The sequence below is a fragment of the Larimichthys crocea genome, chromosome XII, assembly GCF_000972845.2.
Source record: "Larimichthys crocea isolate SSNF chromosome XII, L_crocea_2.0, whole genome shotgun sequence".
NCBI lineage: Eukaryota > Metazoa > Chordata > Actinopteri > Sciaenidae > Larimichthys > Larimichthys crocea.
In genome coordinates this window covers 25,573,741-25,600,662 of record NC_040022.1, presented here as the reverse complement: position 1 = coordinate 25,600,662, position 26,922 = coordinate 25,573,741, and the positions used below count along the sequence as shown (strand labels likewise).

Here is a 26,922-nt window from a genome sequence, read left to right as displayed (position 1 = left end):
TCACTTGTTTTATGATAATTTATTACACTCGTATCATTAATTTGCCTAAAACAGTTATTTCCATGGGTCAATGTCACCTTGTGTGACGACACTCTTGAGTCGCAATCGAATATTGTAAACAAACTTTCTGCATCAAATAAAAATCCTTCTCCACACTGAATGTCACACAAAAATTACAGCAGGACATGAGAAATAAAATAAAATCAAAGCCCATTTAATCTGAAGGTTTAGTCGATGCAGCGTTCTGTGAAATGCACATTTAGTGAAAATGGAATAGCAGAGAACCAATCTTGGAAAGCACCATCAGACCGAGTTTCAGTTTGCATCGGCTCAGATTAGTACAAAATTAAGAGTATCTTTGCGTATTTGATTGAGCACTCTTTGCACTATGTAATCATCTTGTGTACTGTAAGTATATTTTTTTTTGTAGGACACACCTGGGCTATCCACAGTGTGTTTTTACACCATAAATACAATTGATCCAAGATTTTCCCTCACCCATGGTGGAAAACATGGGAATCCGCATACATTACTACAGCAGTGTAAAGGTCACTTGGATCAGCTGGATCACTAGAATACTGCATGAGGCCTCAAAGTTGTCAGCTCCAGGCTGCACACTAGTTTGATGTAAATGCAGATTAGTCTCTTGGTTTCTCTGTGGGGAACGTATTAGATCAGGGGACCAAAAGCTATGAACATAATTTTGCTTGTTTTTTTAGTTTTTTGAACTAAACTCAGTTAAACACTCTCAATCAAACATGTTACAACTTACCAAAGTAGCAAAACAAAAGTCCTCTTGCTCTTCAAGCTCACATACAACATTAAATTAAGACTTTGCTGTATTTCACTCAGAAGGCTTTCTTTGCCTGTAACAGTCCTGCAGTCACCAGTCCAACACTCAGAGAAACTCCTTGTTATGGAGTGACATGTAAGAACATGTTACATGGAGTCCATATGACCAAAATCCATCAGTGCTGGTAAACTCAGCACACAATTTCTGACATCCAGTGGATAGAGAGGCCCTTACAAAAGGACCCGATCAGTGCTAGGGTGGATGTGCGTAGCAACTGTTGTTCTCTCTGCCATGCTCTACAGGATGAAGGGAAGTATGGAGGAGCGCAGGGTTGGATAATCTCTGAACTCCTTTAAGTAGCTGCGGTGTTTGCCTCTGGCCCACACAGTCATCTGGATGAGGGCCACGAGAGTGAAGAAAGCCACAGGCACACACTGGGTCATCACTGTGAAGCCGATCCAGGAACCCAGCTGTGAGCAAGACGTTTGCACGTACACACACACACATACAAACACACACAGAGTGCATTGAGATACATGGTACAGTGGTGTAGGAAGTAACCAGTAGATGGCAGCAATAGTGCATTTTATAAGGAAATGGGAAAACCTGATTTGATGCAAGACACAACTAATATCTTATTTTAAAACAGACAATGAATGTTTCAATGCAATGAATAAAAAAAATAAAAATCCTGTCTCTTACACTGAAAACAGATGAAGAAGGAATCTCTTAATGGCCAGTATGAACAAGAGGAATTATTACAGTATTAAAAACCTGTTACAGTGCTCACATGGCCACCTGGTTATTGTTTCAAGGCAGGCTTGAAACATTGTGAACATATCCTTTAATGTTACAAGCATACAAACCATTAAACTGAACATTCTGTTTTTGTTTTTTAGTTTAACTAATACATCGACCATCTGTATAACATAATCAAAAACATTATCCTTATATTTCATTAATAAAATCACATAAGAGTGGACTATCTGCTTACCTCATATGTATAGTTTGGACAAGAGACCAGCCAAAAAATCCATGTGAAGGGATTTTTTGTTGGGTAAGGAATCTTCTTGGCTTTTGAACCTGAGATGATGGGTAAACACAAATACAGCAATGTATTGCTCCTACTGTTAGCTGCTTTTTCGAAAATCAGAATGCCATTCTTGTAAAAATGCTAAAGAAAACTGTTGTACATTGTTAGTAAATGCTTACCTGGTAGTTTAAGGTTGCGTAGAGCAACATGGATGGAAAAGTTTCCTACTTGACAGAACTGTGGGAATACAGACATCCAGAGATAATTATCTATAACAATAGATTATTGGTTTTATATCTGGAAAATGCCTTTACAGAGCAAGAAATATACAACTAAAACAGATCTCCAACTTACCAAGAAAATGTAAAGCCCCATATTCACCTGCTGCTGCCCGTAAACTGTTGATGTGTCACAGAAAAATGGATCAAGATGGGGGTCAACTTTGACTGATGAGAACAGAGCAGAATTGCTGTGGTCTGCACTTACAGGGTGGGGTGTAGAGAGGGTGGTTAATGTAGTATGCCATCCAAGCTGCAGAGCACCAGTAATAGCCACAGTTCTGGAATAGTAGAAGGGACTATAATAAGTCAGTGTCACGATAGGACTCCACACTGATTTGGTTCAGATTTCCGAGATTAAGAACACAGCAGAAAATAGCAATATACTGCTCAACACAATCAAAGGTCAAGATTATGCCGCTCGCTTACCTTAAATATGTTCCTTAGAGGCATGGTCCCATGGGAGATACGATGGACGAACATTGTCTCCAGGATCCTTTTGATGTAGTGGAAGGAGTGACACATGCAGGCCAAGCTGCAACATAACACACACACACACACACTTTAGCTGTGATTAATACATTGCCTTGCTGCAGTCCTTTACACTTGGCCCCAAATCAGTGTCACCATAGCAATATGCTTCACAAGTATTAAGGGGTCGTCTGTGCAAAGCCTGGGATTGTGTGTTACAATGCTGCGACATCTCAACAGATCCCTGAAAACCTAAGCAAGTGGACACTCACTGTACGACCCAGTTCTTGCTGCTGGTAAAGTCGTATTTCGGAGAGTAGATGAAAGGAAGGCGGAAGTAGAACATTAAGTAGATGATCAGTGGGCCGACACACTCTGTCAGGAACACCTGAAGTGAGCAAAGAGAAGATAGAAATGCTTTAAATCTTATTTTGCAGCCTGATGCATGAGAAGAAGTATAAACATATACAGAAATGTAGAAAAAACTAACCTTAAGTCGTAAAATGAAAACATTTTTCCCTGGTAGATCAGAACTTAATAAGTCTAAATCCACTGCCAAAGGGCAAACATGCAAATGACACCAATATGGCTCTGGCTTTTCTCACAGCCTATTTGTCAAAGCCGTCATAAAGCAAGTCAGTCTATTCCTCTGCCGCACTGACAACCACTGAGTGTAATAATAATAGTATTCAACATGTGTTCATGGAGCAAACTAGATACTAAGACAGTCTGTAATACCAGCTTTCCACAAATGATATGATCAAGCAAAGCAGCACAGCTGGCAATGAAATCAATCCCTGAATCAGCACCTCGAGCAGAGCCCTGGCTCAGCATGCCTCACCAATAGCTACTGGTGATCTCTGCTGGGGCATTTCAGGCCCCTCCACCCACTGTGTCATTAGTCTGACGCCTGACATGGTGCTGGCCTGTGCCAGGGTTGGTAAGAACAGGGAATGTTTAAAGTGGGTGGGCAGTGAGGGAGTAAAGAGGTGCAGCGAAAGGCAAGTGAGAGGTCAGGGGGATAAACACCTTTGGGAGAAATGGGGCAGTGAGATTATATGTCCTAGGACAGAGAACAGGCGGTGCAGGAGGTGAGAAAAAAAAACGAACCACAGCAAATCACCTCTATCTGTCACTGCCGGTTGATATTTATATTCAAGAGTTATTGAGTGGGTGTCTGTTTATATTTAAAGCACAAGAATCTTAAAAGACCATACCAGAGATTTGACATGTTTTACTCTATTAGGTGCAAATCATACATACTTTGCAGACCTTTTGCTTTTGGCAAAGCAAGCCTGTTAGTCAGCTGAGGAAAACATGGCACTCATAAGCTACAGTTTGTTGTGACTGAATCACATCCAGAAGACAAGCACGCAAACTTGGACTTGAAAAGAACCATGTGAATCGAATCATTTCTTGAAATAAGATGGTTGCTGTTCAGAGGTTCACATCTTGTATGCTTGATCATGCTTGAAATCCACCACAGGCAGAGGTTTTCAGAACACACTCAGAACTAAATGACCATGTTCAAATCTTGGCAAGTCGATTCTTATTACTGGAATCACTTTGGAAAAAAAGCTTGCAGTCATCCAAAGCATTCATGACATGTTGTCCGCTGGCGAAAACATGCAGCACCACTGTATGATCCTAATATTGTGTGTCTGTGTACATGTGGACTCACTGTTCCCCATGTGAGCTGAGGTCCTAGGTCACTGAAGTAAAAGCTGGCTGTGGTTCCCACAGGAAGTGTCTGCAGGATTTCCTCATCTCTTAGAGACTTGGCCTCTGAGAAACATGACAGTCCACAACAATCAGACCACACACAACATCACATACCTTTATTACAACAGCTGTCAATCAGCTGAGCTCAATAAATGCAGGATACGTTGTAAAAAGCAGACGCACTTGGATCCAAACGCAGGGACTGTCTGGCTGGATACCACTTTGGATCTGTCGTAATGGAGAGGAACTTTACTTTTGGCATTGTTAAACATTCCGATAGGAATAAATAGAATAGTCATTGCTTAAACATACTCACATGATTTATGAAACAAAGATTTAATATCCAGAACTGTGGAAGTTGGCTCGACCTACAATCAAAATGTAAAAATAAACCATACTTGGTATTATTATGAGCAACATGAGAGTGCATACTGACATTTAAAAATCAATTTACAAGACACTGAGTGCTAAAAATACAGAAGCGGTGGTGATCGGAGGTGATCTGTATTGCAGACGTTTTCATAGCTTCTGGTATTTGTCAGACTTGCATTTTGCCCTTTTCATCTTCAGTGTGATCCCTCATATTTCTTGTCCTGACTGTTCACATTTACACAAGCTGCTAATCATGTGCGCCTGCCTGCCCGCCTGTTGGTTCAGTTCAGTGTAGGTATGCACTGAAGCTAGAACAGAAAATTCCTGGCAAATGAAAAGGGAATTCTCACCTCCTAACTGCAACCCTCACTCAATAGAAACGTAACTGATAATGGCTGCACTTGACTGGGTCGCCTGTGAAGTAGATGATTATCTGTAAAATTACCCATCCGACAATAGTGATGACCCTGTAGTTTTTTGAGATAAAACAAACATGTTTTCTCTGACATCACTGCAATCACAGTCTGTGCTTATGCTACTTTTAGAACAGACATACGATGTTTAAATCATCATGACCTTTAAAAGGAATCAACCGGGAGGTGATAAACTGCAGTAATTGATCATGAAATCTATGGTATGCTACAAGTACTTGAGCACTGTTTCTGTCTTTTATGCAAGACCTAAATATGACTTAAATATCATGGATTGGAAAGCACCAGTTAAAGCAAATATTATCAGTCTTCTAAAACCATTATGGTCAATATAAAAAGTGAGTGTAATCAGAAACTCTCCATTCAACGCACACACACACTCACCTTATCCAACAGCAGCAGCTTCTCTTTAGTCTTTAAATCCACGATCTCCACCTCAAAGTAAACAATCCTTTTGGCCTTTTTGGGAGCTTTTGGTTTTGGCCTCTGTGTAGTCTTCTTCTCAGTTTCAGCTCCATTTACATTCTTTGCTTCTAAGGCAAGTATATCCATGATACTGTTTGATCCAAAAACCTCAGTAGCCCGGTGAAATAATCTGTGATATGTCCAGTGACGCTGGCTGTCCTCTGCTGGTATGGCAAGCAACCCCCTGCTCACCCACCACACAACTGTCAGTCCAACTCAAGGGTGTCGTCTTTGGTGTCTTTTGGACTCTCTGAATAGCCTTCCACCTCTAGAGGAGTGACAGAAATATGTGAGACCATAAACTAAATTTTCTCCCTGAATGAAGTGTTTGTGTGTGAGAGTTGTAGAGGCAGGAAAGAAAGTGTGGAAATAATGGAAGAAGAACTAACCTGAGAACATGAAGTGAACTTGCTACTCACCTGAATAGCAGCCACTTCATGGTCCAAAGCCCCCCTTCATGCAACAAAACGCACTGAAGACGAAACCGGAGAACCTCAAGACATAATCCACAGTGCGCCATTTGCAAAGCTAAATATAAGTCGCCTGATTTGCTCTGCACCAGCTTGGTAACCTTGGGAAGCCACATACAGCCCTACCCAGTGACAAATGCCAATGTGCTCTCATTAGATCTATAAGACACATCTCCTGTCTGCTGTGTTCCTCGCTTGGTTACACAGTGACAGGACCCATTAAAAGCCTGATCCATGAGATGAAAGACCTCCACATGCCAACATATCCCCCTCACCAAGACCACCTGTGTGGCTGGTATTCTTTTCTCTCTCTTTCTGACCTCCAAAACAAGAACACAAACATGTTTATTTCAGGGCCCATGTGGTTTAAGGTTTGTGTGCTGAATGAACAACATGGTTTCTAAAATTCTTCAGGAAGGTTTGTGGTGGGAGGAGCGTGAAGTAAATGCCGATTGGGAAAGGATCAAAGATACCTTTCGTCACGCAGGGTCAACTCATCATCGCACATAGCCAACTGCATATCTATATTCTATGGTCTATTTATAACCAGTAGAAGCAGCCAAACCAGCAGCAAGCAGTGGTATCAGTGTTTGCATTCCAAGATCATTTTTGAGAATATTGAGTTATTAATATAAAAAAATATCTTAAATTAATTTGCACTGACCTACTTATTTTTCAAAGGTGGTAATACTTAGTTCTGACATTAGAGCAATGCTGTAACATGGGACTGTAACAAGAGGTCACTGAGCCGCAGAGTGCTGTGGTTAGAGAGTCATTTTACTAATACATTGTCACGTTCACAATTTATTCGAGTTATCTGGGGATTATGCAAGATTGTCCCTTATTCATAATGCAAATCAAAATTTGACATTTAAAAAAAGTGCTACATCAAATCTAAGAACTTTTGGATGGATGTTTGCAAATCTATTATGCTCTACAATCATTCTAATCTCTTAATTTGATTTGGGGATATGTTTTTGTGTGTTTGTGTGGAATGCAATAACGATAAAAGCTGATTTGATTGTCATTTAGATTCAGATTCATACTGCAATCAATTTAACTGAGCCTTTGCCTTCTTCTCTGTAAACTGCAGCTGCACACAGTAACAGTAACACAATATAAACACTATAGTCCTATAAAATCGATGTTAGCTCTGTGAAGCTTTTTGTATTTTTACTGGTTTTCTGGTTTTACTATATGCAAAGTCTGAAGTGTAGTTCTGATTAAGGAGAATATAACCGATGCCGAACTTCTTCAAGCTGCTCAACACTCAGATAAATCCTTGCAGACCTCACACTTAAATTTCAACTTGTTCCCTCTGGTGGGTGCTACAGAGCACTTTCCAACTACAGCCAATGAACAACCAACAAACCAACACACCCATGAACCAATGCTATGAAAAAACACTAAAATATCAAATCACCTCACTGCACATTCAAATTACGCATACAAACACATATTGACACACTTTGAAATGCCCATGAAGTCGCTTTACATTAACTCTTTATATATTATATTCGATATTACATTAGCCATACAATATTTATTCCAGCATATCTTGTACTGCCATGCACTCTTGCACTACTTGTATCTATGCGGATATAACAACCCCTTATATTCATTTCACAGTGATCCGTGTACAGTACATAATGTGTGGTTGTTGTCCATTGTTGTTGTATATATCTATTTCCACACCTGTGCATAATAGTTGTATCTTTATATTTGTTTATTTTTGTTTATCACTGTGATCTTCCGTCAATATTTCTTCCAGTATATTTTTCACTGCGTGAATCTACTGAGAGCTACTGGAAACAAGGGTCAGATTACTTATGCGCTGTATATATGGCACACAGTTACTAGAAGTGTTTATAACATGTGGTCCAGGGGAGACTAAATAACAAAACATGTACAGGACTGTTGTTTTAGCTCGATCTACATGATATTGTTGTCACTTTGGACTCAATTTGCACTACTCTGCTAAAGTGTCTACAGCCTAATTTAATTGTATATATATTTTTTATCTCTATTGTAGTTCTATTTCTTATTTCTATTAAATGTTATTCTATTTTTTTACTCCGTTTTTTATTTGTAAAGATCTTAGCACAAGTTTATTTTTTCTGTACATGTTTAATTTCTATGCAGGTCCAGGGGAGACTGAATAACAATATAACATGTACAGGTTATTTTAGCTAAATCTACATGATATTATTGTCACTTTGCACTACTCTGCTAAAGTGTCTACAGCCTAATTTAATTATATATATATATGTAGTTGAGTGTGCGTGCAAGGCGCACACTATATGTTATCCACTGCGCTTATTATTGAGTGTGCCTGAAAGCGCACACTATATGTTATCCACCGCGCTTATTATTGAGTGTGCCTGAAAGCGCACACTATATGTTATCCACCGCGCTTATTGAGTGTGCCTGAAAGCGCACACTATATGTTATCCACCGCGCTTATTATTGAGTGTGCCTGAAAGCAAACACTATATGTTATCCACCGCGCTTATTATTGAGTGTGCCTGAAAGCGCACACTATATGTTATCCACCGCGCTTATTATTGAGTTAACATTATTATTAATTAATGTTAACATGCTAATGCTAACATTAAGCTGCTCCTGTGTCTAAATAAACATGTTAAAAATGACTGTTTGAGGTGTGCTTTTTGAATACAGACCCCCAGCTACAGCCCACTCGTCACTCTCAAAATTTCTTTTCTAGTACTGAATTTGCTGAGCAGTGTCAGTAATAATGTATGGGGACGACGGGGCCAGAGTCACGCACACTCAAAATTTCTTTAGAAATTTTCTAGTTCTATTTCTTATTTCTATTTAATTTCTATGCACGTTCAGAACCAAACTTCCGCGCATGCGTACTGGCATGAAAACATTAGAAAAAGGGACATGGCTGATGGAATAAACCATTAATTTATTCCAGAAATCTAAAGAAGACGTGTTTTTTATCCAGTGGAGTTGTTGCTCGGTGAGTTTGTGTTGGTGCTTTTAGTTTAAAGTCAGGTGTGACCATGTTTTGTTGGTCCACCGCGGCTCAGACGAACCCGGATGTATTTGTGTGTGACTCCTCTCTGACACACAGCAGCTTCTTCCAGAAGTTTCCTCGCGCGGCTCACAGCTCGTGGGACACTCCTGCGTGGACGCGTCCGTGTGATGTTTCGTGGTTCACTTTAAGTGGCATCTTTTTTATTTCCCCCCCCGCACACTCGTCTCAGCGAGGAGAGGAAAGTTGTCCACGGACTGTGACTAACCTTGACCGTCAGCTAGCTCCGCTCATTGTCCGCAGCGGTGACAGCTGCGGCGGCTGCGGCGGAAGAGGAGCCCCGTTAACCGGCTCGGCCCACACACACACCGGACATGCTGGAGGTGTTTTCTCCCACCAGAAACTGCTGACGATGTGTTTATGAAGTGGACGAAGAAGCTGATAATGGGTAAAGATTACTACAAAGTGCTCGGAATAGCCAAAGGTGCGTCCGAAGATGAGATCAAAAAGGCGTACAGGAAACAGGCCCTGCGCTACCACCCGGACAAAAACAAGTCTCCTGGAGCAGAAGATAAATTCAAGGAGATCGCTGAAGCCTACGATGTCCTGAGTGATGCCAAGAAGAAGGACATTTATGACCGCTTTGGAGAAGAAGGTAAACACACACAGGCTGCTAGTTTGTCCTGTTACTTTTTAATGTAAACTTGTCACGTTGCATGAATCTGCAGGAAAATCCTGCATCGACCTGTTTGGTTTCTGTCATCGCTGTTTGTGGCATCTTTGTAAGCACACGGTGAAAAGGTGTGTGTGTGTGTGTGTGTGTGTGTGTGTGTGTGTGTACAATAGGTCTGGCTGGAGAACTTCCTGGAAACAGCCAGGTCTTCTTGTCCTGTCCTGTCTGTCACTGGAATGATAATTCTGCACATTTCTGCCTTAAGGCACAAGTCATTTTATTATTATTATCACGGTGCAGAGACATATCAGACTTTTAGCTGTGACTAGATTTATACATTAACTGGCGACATGATAATTACTGGTCTTGCAGCTAATTAACATTTCCATCATCGGTTTATTCATGGTGTTATTGTGGGGATTTATAACTGACTTGTCAGATGCAACACAGGCGAGTTTATGATGCGCTAACATTTTATAATTTGTTGTTTTTTATTTGATTAATGGAAAAACATATCATTATTATCTCCTGACACTTTCCATATAGAGTAGAACATTTTATTTTTATTATTATTATTATTATTATTATTATTATTTATAGAGACTCAATAACTCCCACCATGAGCAAGCACAATGATATAATTATATTTACTTATGGAGTACAGTTTTATTAGTTTATTTGACAATTTTTGCTTATACTAAAAATTAAAATAGCATTTTCTTACCTTTTTTACAACATAACAGTATATAATAATAGTAGCAGTTTATATATAATATGTAATAATAATAAGTTAATATATAATATGTAATAATAATAATAATACAGTATATATAATATATAATAATAACAGTATATAATAATCAGCCCAGAATGGAAAAACCGAATATGGGCTCTAGGAGCTGTGGTGTGTTCACACTCGGAAGAAGACAGTGAAACGAGGGGGTGCAATCAGCAACTCCACCACTGAAAGTTTGGTTATCAGAGAACTGTGTAATCTCCTTTTTCTGTATCAGGCGACGTACGCAGGTGTGTGATGACCTACAGCTGGCCGTGCTTCTGTATGTTCTTCTTTGTGCTGATGTTTGTCCACTTCCTCTTCCTGTTTAGGATTAAAGGGTTCGGCAGGTGGTGGAGGTGGAGGACACAGCGGTCAAAGCTACAACTACACCTTCCACGGAGACCCTCACGCGATGTTCGCGGAGTTCTTCGGCGGCCGCAGCCCTTTCGATCATTTCTTCACACAAAATGGGGAGGACGACATGGACGTCAACGACCCCTTCGGGGCGTTCGGCATGGGGAGAATGGGCGGCATGGGCGGGTTTCACAGGTCCTTTAAATCCCACCCGGGAGGTCCTCACAGAGCGCGCGAAAAGAAGAAAGACCCGCCTGTGGTGCACGAGCTGAAGGTGAGCCTCGAGGAGGTTTTCTCGGGCTGCACCAAAAAGATGAAGATCTCGCGCAAGAGACTGAACCCAGACGGCTGCACCATACGCAGCGAAGACAAGATTTTAACAGTCGACATCAAGCGTGGCTGGAAGGAGGGGACAAAAATCACCTTTCCGAAGGAGGGAGACGAGACTCCCACCAACATTCCTGCAGATGTGGTGTTTGTAGTCAAAGATAAACCTCACCCGGTGTTCAGAAGAGAGGGCTCTGATATTATTTATCCTGCAAAGATATCACTCAGAGACGTAAGTGAATGCTGGAACGATTCTGTGCTGATTAAAACTTATATGAAATAAATATGAGTGTCTAATTACCTCGCTCTCCATCCTGTCCCTGTCTCTCTGCAGGCGTTGTGTGGATGCACAGTCAACGCCCCAACACTGGATGGCCGGACCATCACTGTGACCTCCAGAGACGTTGTCAAGCCTGGAATGAAAAAGCGTATTGCTGGAGAAGGCCTCCCTCTATCCAAGTGCCCCGAGAAGAGGGGCGACATGATCTTGGACTTCACTGTCAAGTTTCCTGAAAAGCTGGGCCAAAGCACTCGAGACGCACTCAAGCAGGTCCTTCCACCGTGACTCAGCATTATTCAAGTTTGCCCCTTAAAATAAAATCTAACAAGTTGCATTTCCAGTGAGACCCTCGTGTGTACTTTAAGCCTGGACGATGGAGGTTCAGGGCAGATTTGAGTCCATCTTAATTTGACTTCTTATCTCGTTTAAGTGTCTTAAGACCTTGAAAAACAGAACAGCTGACTTTAGGTTTAATTTGTGTATTCAGCTGAGGTTGAGTTACAGTGTTAAGTGGCGGCGTGCTACAACGGCAGATTCACGGAGGAAAAGAAAAGAGCAGAAAGTACATAGTGTTTATATAGACAGTCACACGAGGTGTTACAGTATAGTTAGTTTGCACCACTTGGAAATGTAAAACAGTCGGTGAGGATTTGGTTTCACAGCAGCAGTTTTTTTTTTGGGAGTGCTTTAAGGGGGCCCGCAGCCAGCTCATTAACAATACCTCAGGTTCAGTGACGCATGCTTGAACGTACAGTAGCTCTAACTACACTACTCAACAGGATGTGATTTTGGTTGCAGTTAAATGAGGCTTTAATACAGTGTGAACCCTGAGCTCAGTTTGAAATGTTCAGTGTTTCTGCACTCATAGTCACGGCGGGTCTGTAGTTTTTAGGGCCACAATCTCATGAACTGACTAAAATAATATTATTAATAATGCACAAGCCTAAAAATAATCCAGTTGTAATTAAAAAAGAGATATAAAGGTACAGTTATGAATGATTCCAGTGAGTTCAACTCAATAATATAGGATTATACATATTATATGAACGCGAGACTCTAATGTTTGAGTTAAGGTATCAGGAGATGAATAAATCAGATTAGTGTATCCCTTGCACATCTTCCAAAATGTTTACTTTCATATCTTGTTTATCTGGGAGTACACAGCTTATTACGTGTGTAAAATACCTGTGGAAAGACTATTTGTGCCAAATAATTGTCCCACTTATAATAGGGCTGGGCGATATATCGATATTTTAGTCACTATCGATATATTTTCAAAGGCGATAAAGCACGAGACCATATCGTTAATATCGATATAGTTTATTTTGTGTTAAAATGGCTATACATTTCTTCCCTGGAGCCGCCAGTTCGCTTTTATTTCTTTATTGCTCGTTGACGTCGTCACGTCAGTCTCCAATAACTCCAGAAAAAGTTGCTAGATTTGTCGCTTTGTCTAACTAAATGTTAGAGGGTCGTCGCTAAGTTGTCAACACTGGACCGCTGATTAATTACAGATGGGCCATTAATAAGAGACAATAATAATAATAATAATAATAATAATAATGTGAAATTATCCGGCCACGGAAACAAAAATATCGAGATATAACTTAAGGTCCATATCGCCCAGCCCTAACTTATTATAATAATGTGTGTGTGTGTGTGTGTGTGTGTGTGTGTGTGTGATTATGTTGAGAACGTGTGTATCCTGACAAACTACCAAAATCTTAATTTACTTCATTCATATTCGTTGAAGTTTGCACAACGTCCAGCGTGTATGATCATAGTTCCTCTTCCTCTGATATTCTGTCTGTTTTGATCTAAAGCCAGTGAGTCTATATTTTCTTTTAAATGTCGTTTCTCTTGTAGCTCTCACAGCCTTCACTCCAAGATGTGCAGTGTGTGTGGTTTCACATTTCGGTGTAAAAACTATTGAATTCAGCTCTGTGCACCTTTTTGTCTGAAGTGAAGATGGTCCATTTTCACATTTTAAGTATTTTCGGTGTTCGGTGACTTCATCCTGCTCCTGCTGGAGCTTTAAGACACAAACATGTGATTTAACATGAATGTAGAGATGTGTAATCTCTGTATTTTTTTTTTTAAAGTTTATTTTTTTCTCACAAACATTTTCCTTTTTTTTTTAAAGGGACAAATGTGTAAACATTTTGTTTTCAGCTTTTTGTTGAAGTTTGTTTTGAAGTTCCTCAGGTTGGGATTCAAGATATTTTGTTTTGATTCTTAACGACAAAGCTTTTATGACTTGATAATGTGATGGAAATTTTTAATAGATTTTTCCTATGCTGTGATGATTTGCATTTCCACATTAAAGAGACTGGCAAACAAAACTGGCAAATATCTCGTCAATTGTGCCTCACACGTTTTACTCATCTTTACCTATTGACTCTGAAATTTAAAGGAGCATTCCCTGAATTTATTCATTCAACACAGTGGACCTTGGTCTGTATGATCTTTGTTTGAATGGTCTTTGTTTCGTAAAACAAAGACCATTCAAACAAAGATCAAATAAAGTGATTAGTCCATTGACGGTGCAAACATGCTCTCCAAATGGCATGGTGATCAATCAAACTGACAAAAGAAGATTTTAAAAAATGTCAGTTTTCATGTGTTTGCAGTAATCTTTTTTCTTTTCTTTACAAATTTTCTTAAAATTTAGTCTAACTGTATTTTATGCAACATTGTCTTGCAGCAAAATTTGATGCCTTTATAAAAAAGAAAAGGAAAAAAAGGCTTATCTCCTTGCACCATTTTCATCCCTGTCTATAAAATATGTTGCAACAATATGAAGTGAAAGGATTTAAAAAAAAAAGCTCCATTCACATTTGAGAGTAGATGGAATACTCGAAGCACTGCTTTTATTTTGGTTTTATTTTGAAAGCACTTATCTTGTCTGCCACATGAGTGTTCGCTGCCCTCCAGTGGACACAAGGGGAAATGCAGCGTTCACTCCGTTCATATAAAAAGTTTGGTCCGCAGCTGTTTGGCGTCGTATTTTTTTATGTTTTAGGACTTCAATGTGAATTAATAAGATGACCTCCAGCGCCTCATTCAAAGGGTTGGTTCATGCCAAAAAGTAAAGAAATAAAATGAAAATGTTCTTGCCTCTCCCTCGTGGCCTCCCGGTCATTTAGATTCAATTTGAGATACCTGAACTGTAGTGAAATGAAACATTGCCATTGTCACCCCACTGTGCGCCATGTCATCTACAATCCTGTCTGCAGTCCCACTTCTCACATCCCAATTCAACCCCTGGGTATACCCTAATTTGTACATCTTATAATCAGTGTGTTTATTATTGAATTATTATTTTTATTAATATTAGTAAAGATTTGTTTTATTAATACGTTTCTGAACTATATCTAGTTTGGCTACGTATTCTGTAAAGTTAGCACCAATGTGTGTCAGTAACAGAGAGCTTACTTTACTTAAAATATTCTGTTTAAGTTATATTTAACTGTTTTAATGACACTTTATATTATTTTACATACATCAAAATTCAATCAAATTAAACTTAATCTCTTGCTTTCACACACAAACAAGCCTTTATAATGGCTGCGTCATCCAGCAGCCATGGTTCATAACTAAATAATTTATTTCAGTTTTATTTTGTAGTTTGTAACCGGAAGTGTTGCTATACTGTTGTGTCTGCCTTGACATAGTCTGGTTGTAATTACTCACTGCGGCCGCTAGAGGGCAGAAAGGCTCGTGATTGTAACTACACGTTATTTAGACAAAATAAAACATCTTTGATGAAGAAATCAGCTTTAATGATTTGATTTAATTAATCCACGGATTAAATTCTTACTCAAGTATCGTAGCGTACAGCGTCCTCTTGTGGACACAGTGAGCCACGCCAAGTTCGTCACAGTAGCATAGCAACACTTCCGTTACACCCTTCAAAATAAAACTCAATCACAATAGACCGAGACAAACTCACGTCTATCAACTTGTCTTCTCTGTTTTATTTTGTTTTTTATTGTTTTTCTTTGTGCATGTGTGTATGTGTGCGTGTGTGAGTATGTATTGTATTAAGTGTATATGCAGGTTTTATTTTGGGTTTTTTTTGTAATACAAAGTCAGGGATATATTCTATTTATCTATAAGTAGCAGGTATATCTAAACAAGTTGTAAGGAAGCTTGGCTTAGTCACTCATTATTTAAAGAGAAGGGGTTATTCTTCTTCTCACTCCTTTTTGAATATGTATTTCTATGTTTTGCCTTATTTTTATTTTTGTTTGCATATTCGAAATAAACACTTCAATCAATCAATAAATCAATCATTACTTTTATGGCAAACATAAACTCTATCAAGCCTCAAGACGGTCATAGTTGACACTTTATGAACACGTTTTAAGTAAAACTATATATATAATATATAGATATAGATATATATTATATATAATATATAAATATTAAGTAGAAGTTTATGCCACTAAAACATGGTAATTGTAATTATGATGTTAATATTTGTGACTGACACAACACATGAGCTAACTCAAAGTCATTCTAATAATAAAAACAAAAACACTCGTGACTCACATTTTCCCCTCTTCAGACTTCAAGTTGAAGCTGAAGTTTACGAGGGAACCTGAAGGCGTCACAGTTCCACCCCTGCTGGGCTGGCAGTGAAGCTAAAATAACCTACACCAGCATACCGACACACAGACACACTGTATGTACCACACACAATCTGCCCACACCGAGCCCAGCTGGTCGGGAGCGGAGGAGAAAAGCAGATTCAGGACTCCACCTGCGGAGGGTGACGGTGTTTTCCGACAACTCCCAGCGGCGGCGCGGTTAGCAGGACGGGCTAACGACAGTCGGTGAGAATGAGCCGGCCTGCCGTGTTTACTGCTCCGTGTTCACGTTCACCGAGCTCTGCTAAGAGGATCACTCAGCTCATTAACTGCGGATCACTCCGCAAACACACACGCTTTGATTTAATATTAGAAAAAGGTTCATAAATCAGAATTTAAGGAGCCACATGATGAAAGTGTTTGTGCTGCTGGAGGGAAAGATGAGAGCTAGCAGCTAGCGTTAGCTCTGTGTGGTGTCAGTGCTGACTGGAAACTGTCTGTCCTGTTAGGACATGTCCTGTCTGTCTGTCTGTCTGTCCTGTTAGGACATGTCCTGTCTGTCTGTCTGTGCTGTTAGGACATGTCCTGTCTGTCTGTCTGTCCTGTTAGGACATGTCTTGTCTCTGTCTGTCCTGTTAGGACATGTCCTGTCTATCTGTCTGTCCTGTTAGGACATGTCCTGTTTGACTGCTGCTGCAATCTAAATGAATGGAAACTGTCTGTCTCTGTCTCACAGCTGAGGATCACACCCTGCAGGCTTGCTGGACCGCACAGATCCAGCTATGTGAGCTGCTCTGATGTGTGGATTTGTGAATCCATCCAGCACCTGGTTAACGCAGCTTTCAGGCTGGTCCAGAGGGGCGCACTACAACTGTGAAGTGAACCTCCAACAGGCCTGCTGGCCTGGATCGTAGCATAACTCCCCCACCACCAGACTACCTCTGCTCTCCCCCCACCTTCCCCGTAGGATTACTATGCCTCTGGGTTTGGGAAGAAGGAAGAAGGCGTCCCCGTTAGTCGAGAACGAGGAAGCCGAGCCTATCCGTGGAGGTCTCAATGTGGCGGGTATGGACGGCCTCGATGGAGGTGTCATCGGTTTGGGAGAAGGCGCCACCTCTGAAGGTCTGCCTCCTCCACCCAGCAGCATGCGACCTCGCCTCATCTTCCACACTCAGCTCGCTCACGGCAGCCCCACCGGACGCATCGAGGGCTTCAGTAACGTGCGGGAGCTCTATGCCAAGATCGGCGAGGCCTTTGGGATACCTCCATCTGAGGTGAGCCGCTCTGCCCGATTTGTTATAGTGGGATTGCTTCGGATCACAAGAGAGAGAAAGCGTTATGGTATATGTGACTTGTTTGTTGTTGTGTCTCTCCACAGGTTATGTTTTGCACACTGAACACTCACAAAGTGGACATGGATAAACTGTTGGGAGGTCAGATTGGACTAGAGGACTTTATTTTTGCCCACATAAAAGGACAGCGGAAGGAAATCGAGGTGTACAAAGGAGAGGACGCACTGGGGTTGACGATCACTGATAATGGAGCTGGCTACGCTTTCATCAAGGTGAGAGATGTTCAAATAGACCAAATTGATTACGTCTCACTCCACCGGGGAAAGACACGACCGTGGACGATGTGAGGAAACAACTGCTGCGCAGAGACTGATGAGCTGGTGTTTTGCTTTGTTTTTCAGAGAATCCGCGAGGGGAGCGTCATCCATCAGATTCAGGTCATCAACGTGGGAGACATGATCGAGTCGATCAACGGCCATCGCCTGATCGGGTGTCGACACTATGAGGTGGCCAAGATGCTGAAGGAGCTGCCCAAGGGGAAGGAGTTCACCATCAAGCTGGTGGAGCCTCTCAAAGCCTTTGGTAGGTGGAAACGTGGAGTCGTCTGAGAGACGGGATGAGTCGTGATATTTGTTAGTTCTGCTCTATCAGATGTGGTGTGGCAGCACGACACGCTCCTGCTGGAGAAGTTTAACCGTCACTGATGGCAAATCATGCTGTCACACGTGGCTATGAAAGCTTTTTTTACACCATACTTTGGTTTCCAGCGCTGCTCTAAGAGTTATAGTCGATAATCTCATTGCATAAAATAAATAGACACAATACATATATTAAGCCGTTCAGGTGCCCTTAGGGTTTTTCTTGTTAGGATGTGAAACAACCTGAAAAGAAACAAACAAACTGTATTAACTGACTCCCAGCTGAAGCACTAATAATAAAAAAATGTGCTGAGAGAGCAAGGTGAATTTCTTCTGTAAAGAATGTTTAAGGATCTCTGTTTGATCGCTGTGTGCAGATATGATCGGCCAGCGGTCTGGAGGGTCCAGGTCGGCGTCAGGAGTTCAGCTGGGGACCGGAAGAGGAACTCTGCGGCTGCGCTCGAAAGGCCCCGCTACCGTGGAAGAACTGGTGAGTGTGTTTCCCACCTTGTTGACTAATAACATGATTCATTTCCTGAGTCTTTGTGTTGTGTTTCTCTCCAGCCCTCTGCATTTGAGGAAAAGGCCATTGAGAAGGTGGATGACCTGCTTGAGAGCTACATGGGAATCAGAGACAGCGAGCTGGGTATGTGTGTCAGAATGAGTTTGCGTGTCGCCTGCTGTTTCGCGTTCACTAAATGCTCTCTGACTTCTCTCTCTCTCTTTTCGTCTCCTCAGCGGCCACCATGGTGGAGCTGGGAAAGGACAAAAAGAACCCTGATGAGTTCGCGGAGGCTTTAGATGAAACCCTGGGAGACTTCGCCTTCCCGGATGAGTTTGTTTTCGACGTCTGGGGTGCCATCGGTGATGCAAAGGTTGGCCGGGTGTAAACTGCAGAAACTAAAAGGAGTGGAACAACCCGAGAAAGAGAGAGAGAGAGAGACACCCACAACATTCAGCACTACTAGGAAACACAACACTACCGTCATGAGTTTGTTTTTATTCCTGTGTATACTCTTACCATTTTTAATTTCGAGTGTACCCTTTTTGGGGAGACTCTGCCTAGACAAAGAGCGTCATGCCACTTTAACGGGAGAAGAAGACTGTGGTGACTTCCCAAGTGCTTTTTTATTTGTCTTCCGGCTTTTTTTTTCCCCCCCAGAAACTGCTGATGAGCACGCTGATGAGCATTCCCTTCGACCGCATCACGTGACCCTGCATGTCGTTGTTGTAGCTGCTGGCAGTGGAATAAGTACACCACACGTCTCTGATATGGGAGAAATGAAAGACAACAGCTAACACACACACACACAAAAAAAAACAAAAAAAAAATGTGATTTATCTTTTGTTTTTTTTCCACACTGCACTGTGTTGCACTGCGCTGTAGACCAACAGAGATTGCACTGTACCTCACCTGGTGAGCGGCACAGTTATTGCACAGTACAAAGCATCCCTGATTCAGTGTCATCCTGAACCGCTCGATGTTACTGTTACGGATCCGTTTTTTTTTTGTTTTGTTTTTTTTACAAGCATGTTCTGTTACATTTTTATCTTCACGATGAATTCTGCTGGTTTTATGTTCTTTTATTTTGGTAAACAGAGAGAAAAAAAAGGATCATAGTGAAGCGTAGCTTGTTGACTAAAAGACCAGCGGTGTTACCGTTAACACACTCCATGCTGTAATGAAGTTAACCACAGCTCATTGCACTCTCTTCAAACATTCGACAGGAAAAAAATCAGTGTTAATTTTACTTTTTATTGAAAGCGGAGTGGTTTCCAGGTTTGTGGATTGTGTTGACTCGTTTTTTTTTTTTTTTTTTTATAGCTAGTGTTTTTTATATAAAGTGATGTGACGTCTATTTTAAAACAAGATTTGTGTAACAGGTGAAGAATTTTAATCTTGTGTAGCAAACTACATCTTTGTTTTTTGAAGTATTACACGAAAGCAGTATTGAAGAGGAGAAAGTCATGAGGTGAAGTAGAAGAAGTAAAAGAAAAGTTGCCTTTTATTTCTTCACGCATTTTATTTTTTTCTTAAGTTTTACTTTTGTTAGAAGGCTGCATTCTGGCGCATGGTGCTGAAAAATCATTTTCATCGGAGCGGAATGATACCAAACTACTTCCATCACGCGTCGCGGTGACTTGTGTTGTTCACGCAGAGGAAAAAGAGGCAACGCTGCACCAACTGCTTGGCATAGGTCAACACACGCCTGAAGAAAACATTTAGGTGTTAACCTTTTTTCAGTATATCCAAATGTATGAAGCTGTTTTGTAGTTTTGTTTGACTCCTTCAGAGTTAATGAATATCTAAATGGGTTATGTAACGGAACTGATGCTAGAACACTGTAACACTGAGAAGAACACATTATTTTGATGGCTTTCTATTACACTGTTGTCATTGTCCAATTATAATGCAATAATAACATCGACATGGCAGTTTTCCTTCCGTCTGGTCTTTTTCCTGAACACAACACATCGCTCTTACATTCAGACGTCACTGTACAAATCTTTATTTGGACCGGGGTTATCTTACACTCTGTTTTCTCAGGTTGCTGTGATCTGCAGGAGTGTTTTCCAACATTGACGGAAAACCCAACCCCGGAGACGCGTGTTTGTGCTACTTCTCACTCCCGTGTCCTCCTGAAATATGCATGACTTTTAACTAGACAGTGAAATCACTGAGTCTCGGCAGGCCATCGGGGGTAATGTAATGAGATATACCTCGGCGAACTTGATAGTGCTGGTCAAGCTCAGCAGGGTCACCTACAGGCCTCAGGTTTAAACCATGTTCAGCACTTCATACCTCTTGCGGTATCTTTAGATTATTAAATGTTACATAGCTGTTAAATCGCTCTAATATGGGGCCAAAAGCTGTTTTGTGCAATGAAGAATTAAAGCACACCCTTTGACTCAGATGGAGTCTGCCTTGTTTCAAAGAACCCTGGTGTTGCTCCCAAGTAAGGGGTGGTGACATGTCCTTTATTTACTAGAAGCGGAACAAACCTGTTTTTCAAGTCACTGTTGATCTATAACCCTGGTTGCTCATAAACAGTGTTTAGATTACTCTGTGGACAGAGAGGAGCACTTCTTCTTTCTGCCTCAAAAGAACCACAGCTTTAAAAAAGCAGCCCCGCTGCCAACAGGATCCTGCCATGGCGCTGCGCCCACGTGCTTCCTCTCAGCCTGGAAAACTTTCCTTCTTCCAGAGTCCCAAGTTAGCGTCAGCCCTGCGACCTCGGGCCGTTTCCTCGCGGTCAGGCTCCATGCTGGAAGAAGAGCTGTCCTGTCCAGTGTGCTGTGAGATCTTCAAGGACCCCGTGGTGCTCAAGTGCAGCCACAGCTTCTGCCGAGCCTGTCTGCAGCAGTTCTGGAACAAGAAGAAGGCCAGGCGTGAGTGTCCTGTCTGTAGGAGGAAGTGCTCCCTGACCGAGCCAACAGTCAGCTTGGCGCTGAAGAATGTGGCCGACACCTTTCAGAGTGAGCAGGAGCGCAAGACGGGGGCAGCTGGAACAGGGTCGAGGGACGATGGGACGGGAGAGCAAGCAGGGATGTTGGAGGAGAAGTGCATCACGCATGGGGAAGTTCTCAAGCTCTTCTGTCTGGATGACTTTGAAGTCCTCTGCTGTGTGTGTCACACCTCCAAGAAGCACCAGGGACACCAAGTGTGTCCAATGGAGGAGGGAGCTCAGGACCTGAGGGTGATGTGTTCTGCTTTAGCTGCAGCTTTCAACATTAAGTTGTGTAAATGCACCAAAGAGGCATTGAAACTGTTTCTGATGTCCCTTCCTAGTATCTGTGCTAAGCCAAAAAAATCAGGGCTGTCTTGTCTTGTCAGATAGTTGTTGTTTGACACTTTCTCCACCCTCACCCTTTAGGAGGAGTTGAAAACAGACCTGATTCCCCTGAAGAAAAACCTGCGTCGCCTCTATGAAGCCAAGCAGGAGTGTGATGACACAACTGTGCACATCAAGGTATCAATAAACACACAGATCCACAAAGAACCAGCATGACCTCTCACTGAGAAGTGGAGCCACACACTGTTAGTGTGTAAACAGCCAACGTAAAGCTGCGTATAGTTGCTTTCTCAGGTTGGTCGGATATCATGGAGAAACTAGGAAAAGTAGATTAAATCCAACTAGTTTATAACAAGTATATCATAGTGATGCTTTTAGGGATACTGAATACGGCAAATGAGGAAATTGCCAGCTCATTATAGGGTGTTATAGTGATTTTATTTTTGTTTTATGGCAAGGGAATACATTTAATATACAAAATATTAAGAAGACGCACAGAGACAAGTTAAATCTAAATCAAATTATTCGCTAATTGAATTATGTCATTCCCAAAGGAGGGCATGTAAATAAACTGACTACAAATCAGTATGAGTCACCTTGTTGTATTTCTTTATCTCCATGTGTGGTAGAACCAGACTCAGGCCACAGAAAAGCAGATCAAAGAGGATTTTCAGCAGCTGCGCGAGTTTCTACAGAGGGAAGAGACGGCTCGACTGGCTGCCCTGCGGCAAGAGGAGGAGCAGAGGAAAGAGCTGGTGAAGAAGAAGTCAGACAGCATCACCAGTGGTATCCTCACCTTCTCTCACGCCATCATTGCCATTGAGAATGAGATTGCATCCTGTGATGCTCTCTTCCTTCAGGTAACAACGTTTTTACATATCTTTCTCTCTGACTTCATCCGAGCATGCAGGCAACTTGTAATAATCTCTCTTTTGATTTCAGAATTATGCCAACACAAAGAAAAGGTAGCAGTTTTTCTTTTTCTTTTATCGTTTATACCTGATTCAGCACACCGGTTGTTCAATATTGGTCCATTTTCTTCTCACAGAGCACAGATACCACCAATGGATCCAGAAAAAGTGTCAGGTGCTCTCATAAATGTGGCCAAGCATGTCAGTTCCCTCAAGTTCCATGTGTGGGAGAAGATGTTGGAGCTGGTTCAATACAGTAAGCACTCTCTATGCTCTATTCAGTCAGTACTTTGACCCTGAGGATGACCAGTTTGCAGTTGAAGTCAGTGTAAAGTAAGAATGAATATTTGTTCTGAGTTTGTCAGACCAAAGAAGAAAGTGTTATTAACCACCCAGCCAAATTTGAATGATGTGAAAATGTTCACAAGTTCATGAAATTAGGTGTCAAAATCAGGTAAACATTTGCAGTATCCTCAGCTACAGTGCGACGTATCAGACGAGTTGAGAAAATGACATGACTAACTTTGAAACACAGGGAGATGATTTAATCTTTATCTTTCAGCTAGGAGTGCAGGGGTATGCTCAGGGTGGCCCCAGTGTGTCATCGGGTACCCTTTAGGACCGCCCACGGTTTCACGTTTTCAGGAACCATTTTCCAACATGTTTAATGCGTTTTGAAAGAAATGTCCTTTACACAGACTTAAATATGTGCTGCATGAGGACATGTCAGTGAAAATGTGCACCTTGAAATTTGAGAGGAATTCATTCCCTCTTTTGTGCACATTTCTAAATCATTAGCTGTGTTTTCTCTTTACTTTCCAGCACCCATCACCCTGGACCCCAACACTGCCTACTCCTGGTTGTCCCTCTCCACGGACCTGACCAGTGTCGCCAACAGTGGATCCCTCTTGCAACTCCCGGCCAATCCTGAACGTTTCGGCCACTTTGTATTCGTGCTGGGTTCAGAGGGTTTCACTTCAGGACGCCACGCCTGGGAGGTGGATGTCGGTGACAAGACGGACTGGATGCTCGGGGTGGTCAAGGCATCCATTGACAGGAAAGGCCGCATATCAGGCTGTCCCGAGGGTGGCTTTTGGATGATCTCGCACTACGAGGGAGAGTACTCGGCCATGACGAGGCCCAGCACCCCGCTGCACCTGATGGGCGAGCTGACCCGAGTCAGGGTGCAGCTGGACTACGACTCCGGAGAGGTGACCTTCTCCAACCCTATCAGCATGACGCCCATCTACACCTTCACCGACTTCTTCACTGAAAAGATGTACCCCTTCTTTTGCCCTGGGGCCAACATCAACGGGAATAACCCCAAACCACTAAAGATCTGCCCCGCCAAGGTGGCCGTGTGGAACAGTGCGACATGGTGACCCGATTACCTGATGTGATTCAATATGCCATTGCATATTTGTGTGTAAGAAGAGCACAGCAAGAAAAATGATGATTATGACAAGTTTATTTCAGTTAGGTTATGAAGTGATTGAGTGCAGATTATGAAGTACACAGTTGTTTTTATTTAAAGCTACCAGGGGACGGGTTCCCCCTTATAATCTAGGAAGGCTCCATTCTGCTTCTCGGTCAGGGAAGCCATCACATGAAGCATCCCCTGCACACTCTCTGGAGCATCAATCTCCCCCTGGTGGATGGAAACACACAGTAACATGAAGGCTCACACAAGGAGGACAATTCTCATCGTTAGTTAGGAGAAAGACAGACAATCTAATGTTTCTACCCACAGATTCGACAGCTACATTCACATTATAGATGCTTTTCTGTTTCCTCAAATGTGATGCTAAATTGTTTGTCAGTGTAAACTGTCCTGACCTGGGTCACTTTCCAAAGTGATTCATGTCTTGTTTGGGGCAATGTGACCTCAGTCGGTACAGTCTCATCAGAAATGATTTTTATGTCACTTAACTGTATGATGGCAAGTGGAAGCATGGAGGACAGCTGCAATCACGGGGCTTCACTTGAGAGACAGTAAACTGTCTAAATTATTTTAAATTGCGCATCAATACAAAGCATATATAAAAACTGATGGATACGGGAGAAATGTGAATGAAAGGAAACACTGAAGCTTTGAAGAAGCTAAAAGCTGTCCGTTTTTAAGGATCAACAAAGATCAATAAGAAGGAAGAAAGATGTTATCCCTTCATGGAAATCTGTGAAACAAAACTTTAAGATATATATATAAATATTAAGTATTATAAATGTCATTCTGTCATCTGTGAACAATGATTTGGAAACGATGAGCAACATTTCATAATTTAGCCTGTCTAACTTGATAATCCTGCTTTGTGTGACGTCTTTGGTGTTGATTTGAATATTGTTTGTACAGACCAGTATATCAACTCTTGTGAATGAAGCCTTCTTTGTAAAAAAAAAAAAACCTCACCCCAAGAACTGCTTGATTTTATTAGTTTTTGTCCATAGATTGTATTAAATCTGTATTGCTTGTTTTCGATTGTCAGAAACCGCACAATAAGTACTCATAACTCATACAACATGTTGCTCATACTGTGCTTCTTAATTATAAAATCAAAATAAACCTATCATTCAGTGCTGACCCTGGATTCTCTACATTGTTTTATTTAATCCTTTATGACTAGAGGTCAGTGGAAAACTGCTGACTCACCTCCTCTCCACCCATGTCGGTGCGCACCCAGCCAGGGTGCAGCAAAGCAAACAGGATCTCATCCTTCTTCAGCTCCTCTGCACCACACAATGTCAGCATGTTCAGGGCTGCCTGAGTAAAGAGAAGCAGAGAATGGAGCAATTCAAACAATGGGTGAACGTTAGGTGAAGCCTTTTGAGTCGCATGTCACAGTGTTAGCGAGTTGTCTCTTACTTTGCTGATGCGATAGGAGACTGCAGAAAAGTAGCTGTATGACTCTTTTACAACTTGCATCGAACCCAGTACTGAGGACATGTTGATGACGGCTGCTTTTCTGGTGGACATCCCTGGCATCTTACTAGCCTTTGCTCCAACACGAAGGTGAGGCAGGAACTCCTAATGATGACCAGCAGCAAGAAGGTCATCAGGAAGAAACGGAAAACTTTCAATGCACTGATGGCAACACCAAATGTCCTTGTGTTTCAGACCTTTTCTCTCCCTTACTTTTATGACATTCATAGGGCCCAAGACATTGGTGTTGAAGGTGTATTGCATGTCCTCAGGAGTGGTCTCTTGCAGGGTGCTTTTGGACATGAACCCAGCATTGTTAATGAGCAGGTTGAGACCCTCCGTCCCCACAAGAGTGCCCACCTTCTGGGAGCATTCTTTTATGCTACAAAGGTCAGTAGCATCTAACAGAGAGGGCAATAAGAAAGTGGACAGACAGGCGGTCAGATAAATATAAAAACAAACACAGCACTGTTCTTAAAGTGTCTGAGCATGGAAGCAGGACAGAGCGTTTAACTGAATATAATAGAGAGCTTATACCCAGACGACTGATGGAGATGTTAGGATGTTTCTTTGCCAGCGTTCGCAGGGCCTGAAAATGCACAAAAAACAAGTTTGTTGTTAAGCACAATCATTAATCACTGCAAGTGTTATGTAAGTTTAGTTTTTGTTCTGTCTATAACACAGGGAGGAGAAGCACAGGTATTTATTTAAGAGTACAATGAAGCACAGAGGAGGTAAACTCACTCACCTCAGCCCTTGGTCCATCTGGGTCCCTGCAACAGGCGAATAGATTTTTCACTGGACGTTGAGCCTCCAGTATTTGCTTAACCATCTCCAGGCCCAAGCCCCTGTTGGCTCCCGTGATAAGCACATTGACTGGTCTCGCTGCCATTTCGTCTGCCTCAGTGTGCACAAATCTCCATCTGGCCTATACTGTATATATATAGGCCATCTGACTTATATAAGCCTTTGTTTAAAAATTCTTTGCACTGGCCACACCCATGTTCACAAACGGTTGTGTGTGTTTATCATCCAGCTTCCACAATACCTCAAAATTTGAGCAAGTCACCATGACAAGTCATTCTTCCACTTACGTAACATCGCTAAAATCAGGCGGATGCAGAAAAACTAGTCCACGCATTTGTTACTTCAAGGCTGGACTATTGTAACTCTTTGTTATCAGGCTGCTCTAATAAGTGTCTTATGACTTTGCAGTTAATTCAGAATGCTGCTGCACGTGTTCTGACAGGAACCAAGATCAGAGATCACATCTCTCCCATTTTGGCTTCCTTGCATTGGCTACCTATTAAATCTAGAATAGAATTTAAAA

The 26,922-nt window shown here is 41.7% G+C and overlaps 5 protein-coding genes across 6 annotated transcripts; 3 read left to right on the top strand and 2 right to left on the bottom strand.

The window, feature by feature from the left end:
* On the bottom strand, positions 1-6,194 carry LOC104918595 (very-long-chain enoyl-CoA reductase). 2 transcript variants are annotated; one of them, XM_010730401.3, is made up of 12 exons: positions 5,955-6,194; positions 5,485-5,833; positions 4,614-4,665; positions 4,481-4,525; positions 4,257-4,360; positions 2,848-2,963; positions 2,534-2,639; positions 2,313-2,385; positions 2,181-2,224; positions 2,006-2,063; positions 1,788-1,876; positions 1-1,263 (listed from the first exon to the last, which is right to left on the bottom strand). In XM_010730401.3, the coding sequence occupies exons 2-12, from the start codon at positions 5,650-5,652 to the stop codon at positions 1,090-1,092; spliced, it is 1,029 nt and encodes a 342-aa protein (XP_010728703.1). In that variant the 5' UTR covers positions 5,653-5,833; positions 5,955-6,194; the 3' UTR covers positions 1-1,089. The 2 variants fall into 2 exon arrangements, with proteins under 2 accessions (XP_010728703.1, XP_019120544.1); XM_019264999.2 differs by having other exon boundaries at positions 5,985-6,194.
* Positions 6,195-9,000: 2,806 nt separating this feature from the next.
* Positions 9,001-13,790, top strand: dnajb1a (DnaJ heat shock protein family (Hsp40) member B1a). The gene is made up of 3 exons (XM_010730400.3): positions 9,001-9,691; positions 10,817-11,400; positions 11,503-13,790. The coding sequence occupies exons 1-3, from the start codon at positions 9,457-9,459 to the stop codon at positions 11,731-11,733; spliced, it is 1,050 nt and encodes a 349-aa protein (XP_010728702.1). The 5' UTR covers positions 9,001-9,456; the 3' UTR covers positions 11,734-13,790.
* Positions 13,791-16,034: 2,244 nt separating this feature from the next.
* gipc1 (GIPC PDZ domain containing family, member 1) lies at positions 16,035-20,406 on the top strand. Its single transcript, XM_010730399.3, has 7 exons — positions 16,035-16,286; positions 16,777-17,314; positions 17,419-17,604; positions 17,734-17,914; positions 18,348-18,460; positions 18,535-18,616; positions 18,709-20,406. The coding sequence occupies exons 2-7, from the start codon at positions 17,015-17,017 to the stop codon at positions 18,858-18,860; spliced, it is 1,014 nt and encodes a 337-aa protein (XP_010728701.1). The 5' UTR covers positions 16,035-16,286; positions 16,777-17,014; the 3' UTR covers positions 18,861-20,406.
* Positions 20,407-20,536: 130 nt separating this feature from the next.
* LOC104918629 (E3 ubiquitin-protein ligase TRIM39-like) lies at positions 20,537-24,085 on the top strand. The gene is made up of 6 exons (XM_019264994.2): positions 20,537-21,668; positions 21,846-21,941; positions 22,394-22,624; positions 22,707-22,729; positions 22,813-22,931; positions 23,498-24,085. Exons 1-6 carry the CDS (start codon positions 21,123-21,125, stop codon positions 24,055-24,057), a joined length of 1,575 nt encoding a protein of 524 aa, XP_019120539.2. The 5' UTR covers positions 20,537-21,122; the 3' UTR covers positions 24,058-24,085.
* A 40-nt stretch (positions 24,086-24,125) lies between these two features.
* Positions 24,126-26,644, bottom strand: LOC104918591 (C-factor). The gene is made up of 6 exons (XM_010730398.3): positions 26,341-26,644; positions 26,130-26,181; positions 25,806-25,993; positions 25,536-25,697; positions 25,323-25,433; positions 24,126-24,323 (listed from the first exon to the last, which is right to left on the bottom strand). The coding sequence occupies exons 1-6, from the start codon at positions 26,482-26,484 to the stop codon at positions 24,210-24,212; spliced, it is 771 nt and encodes a 256-aa protein (XP_010728700.3). The 5' UTR covers positions 26,485-26,644; the 3' UTR covers positions 24,126-24,209.
* Between the last annotated feature and the right edge of the window lie 278 nt (positions 26,645-26,922).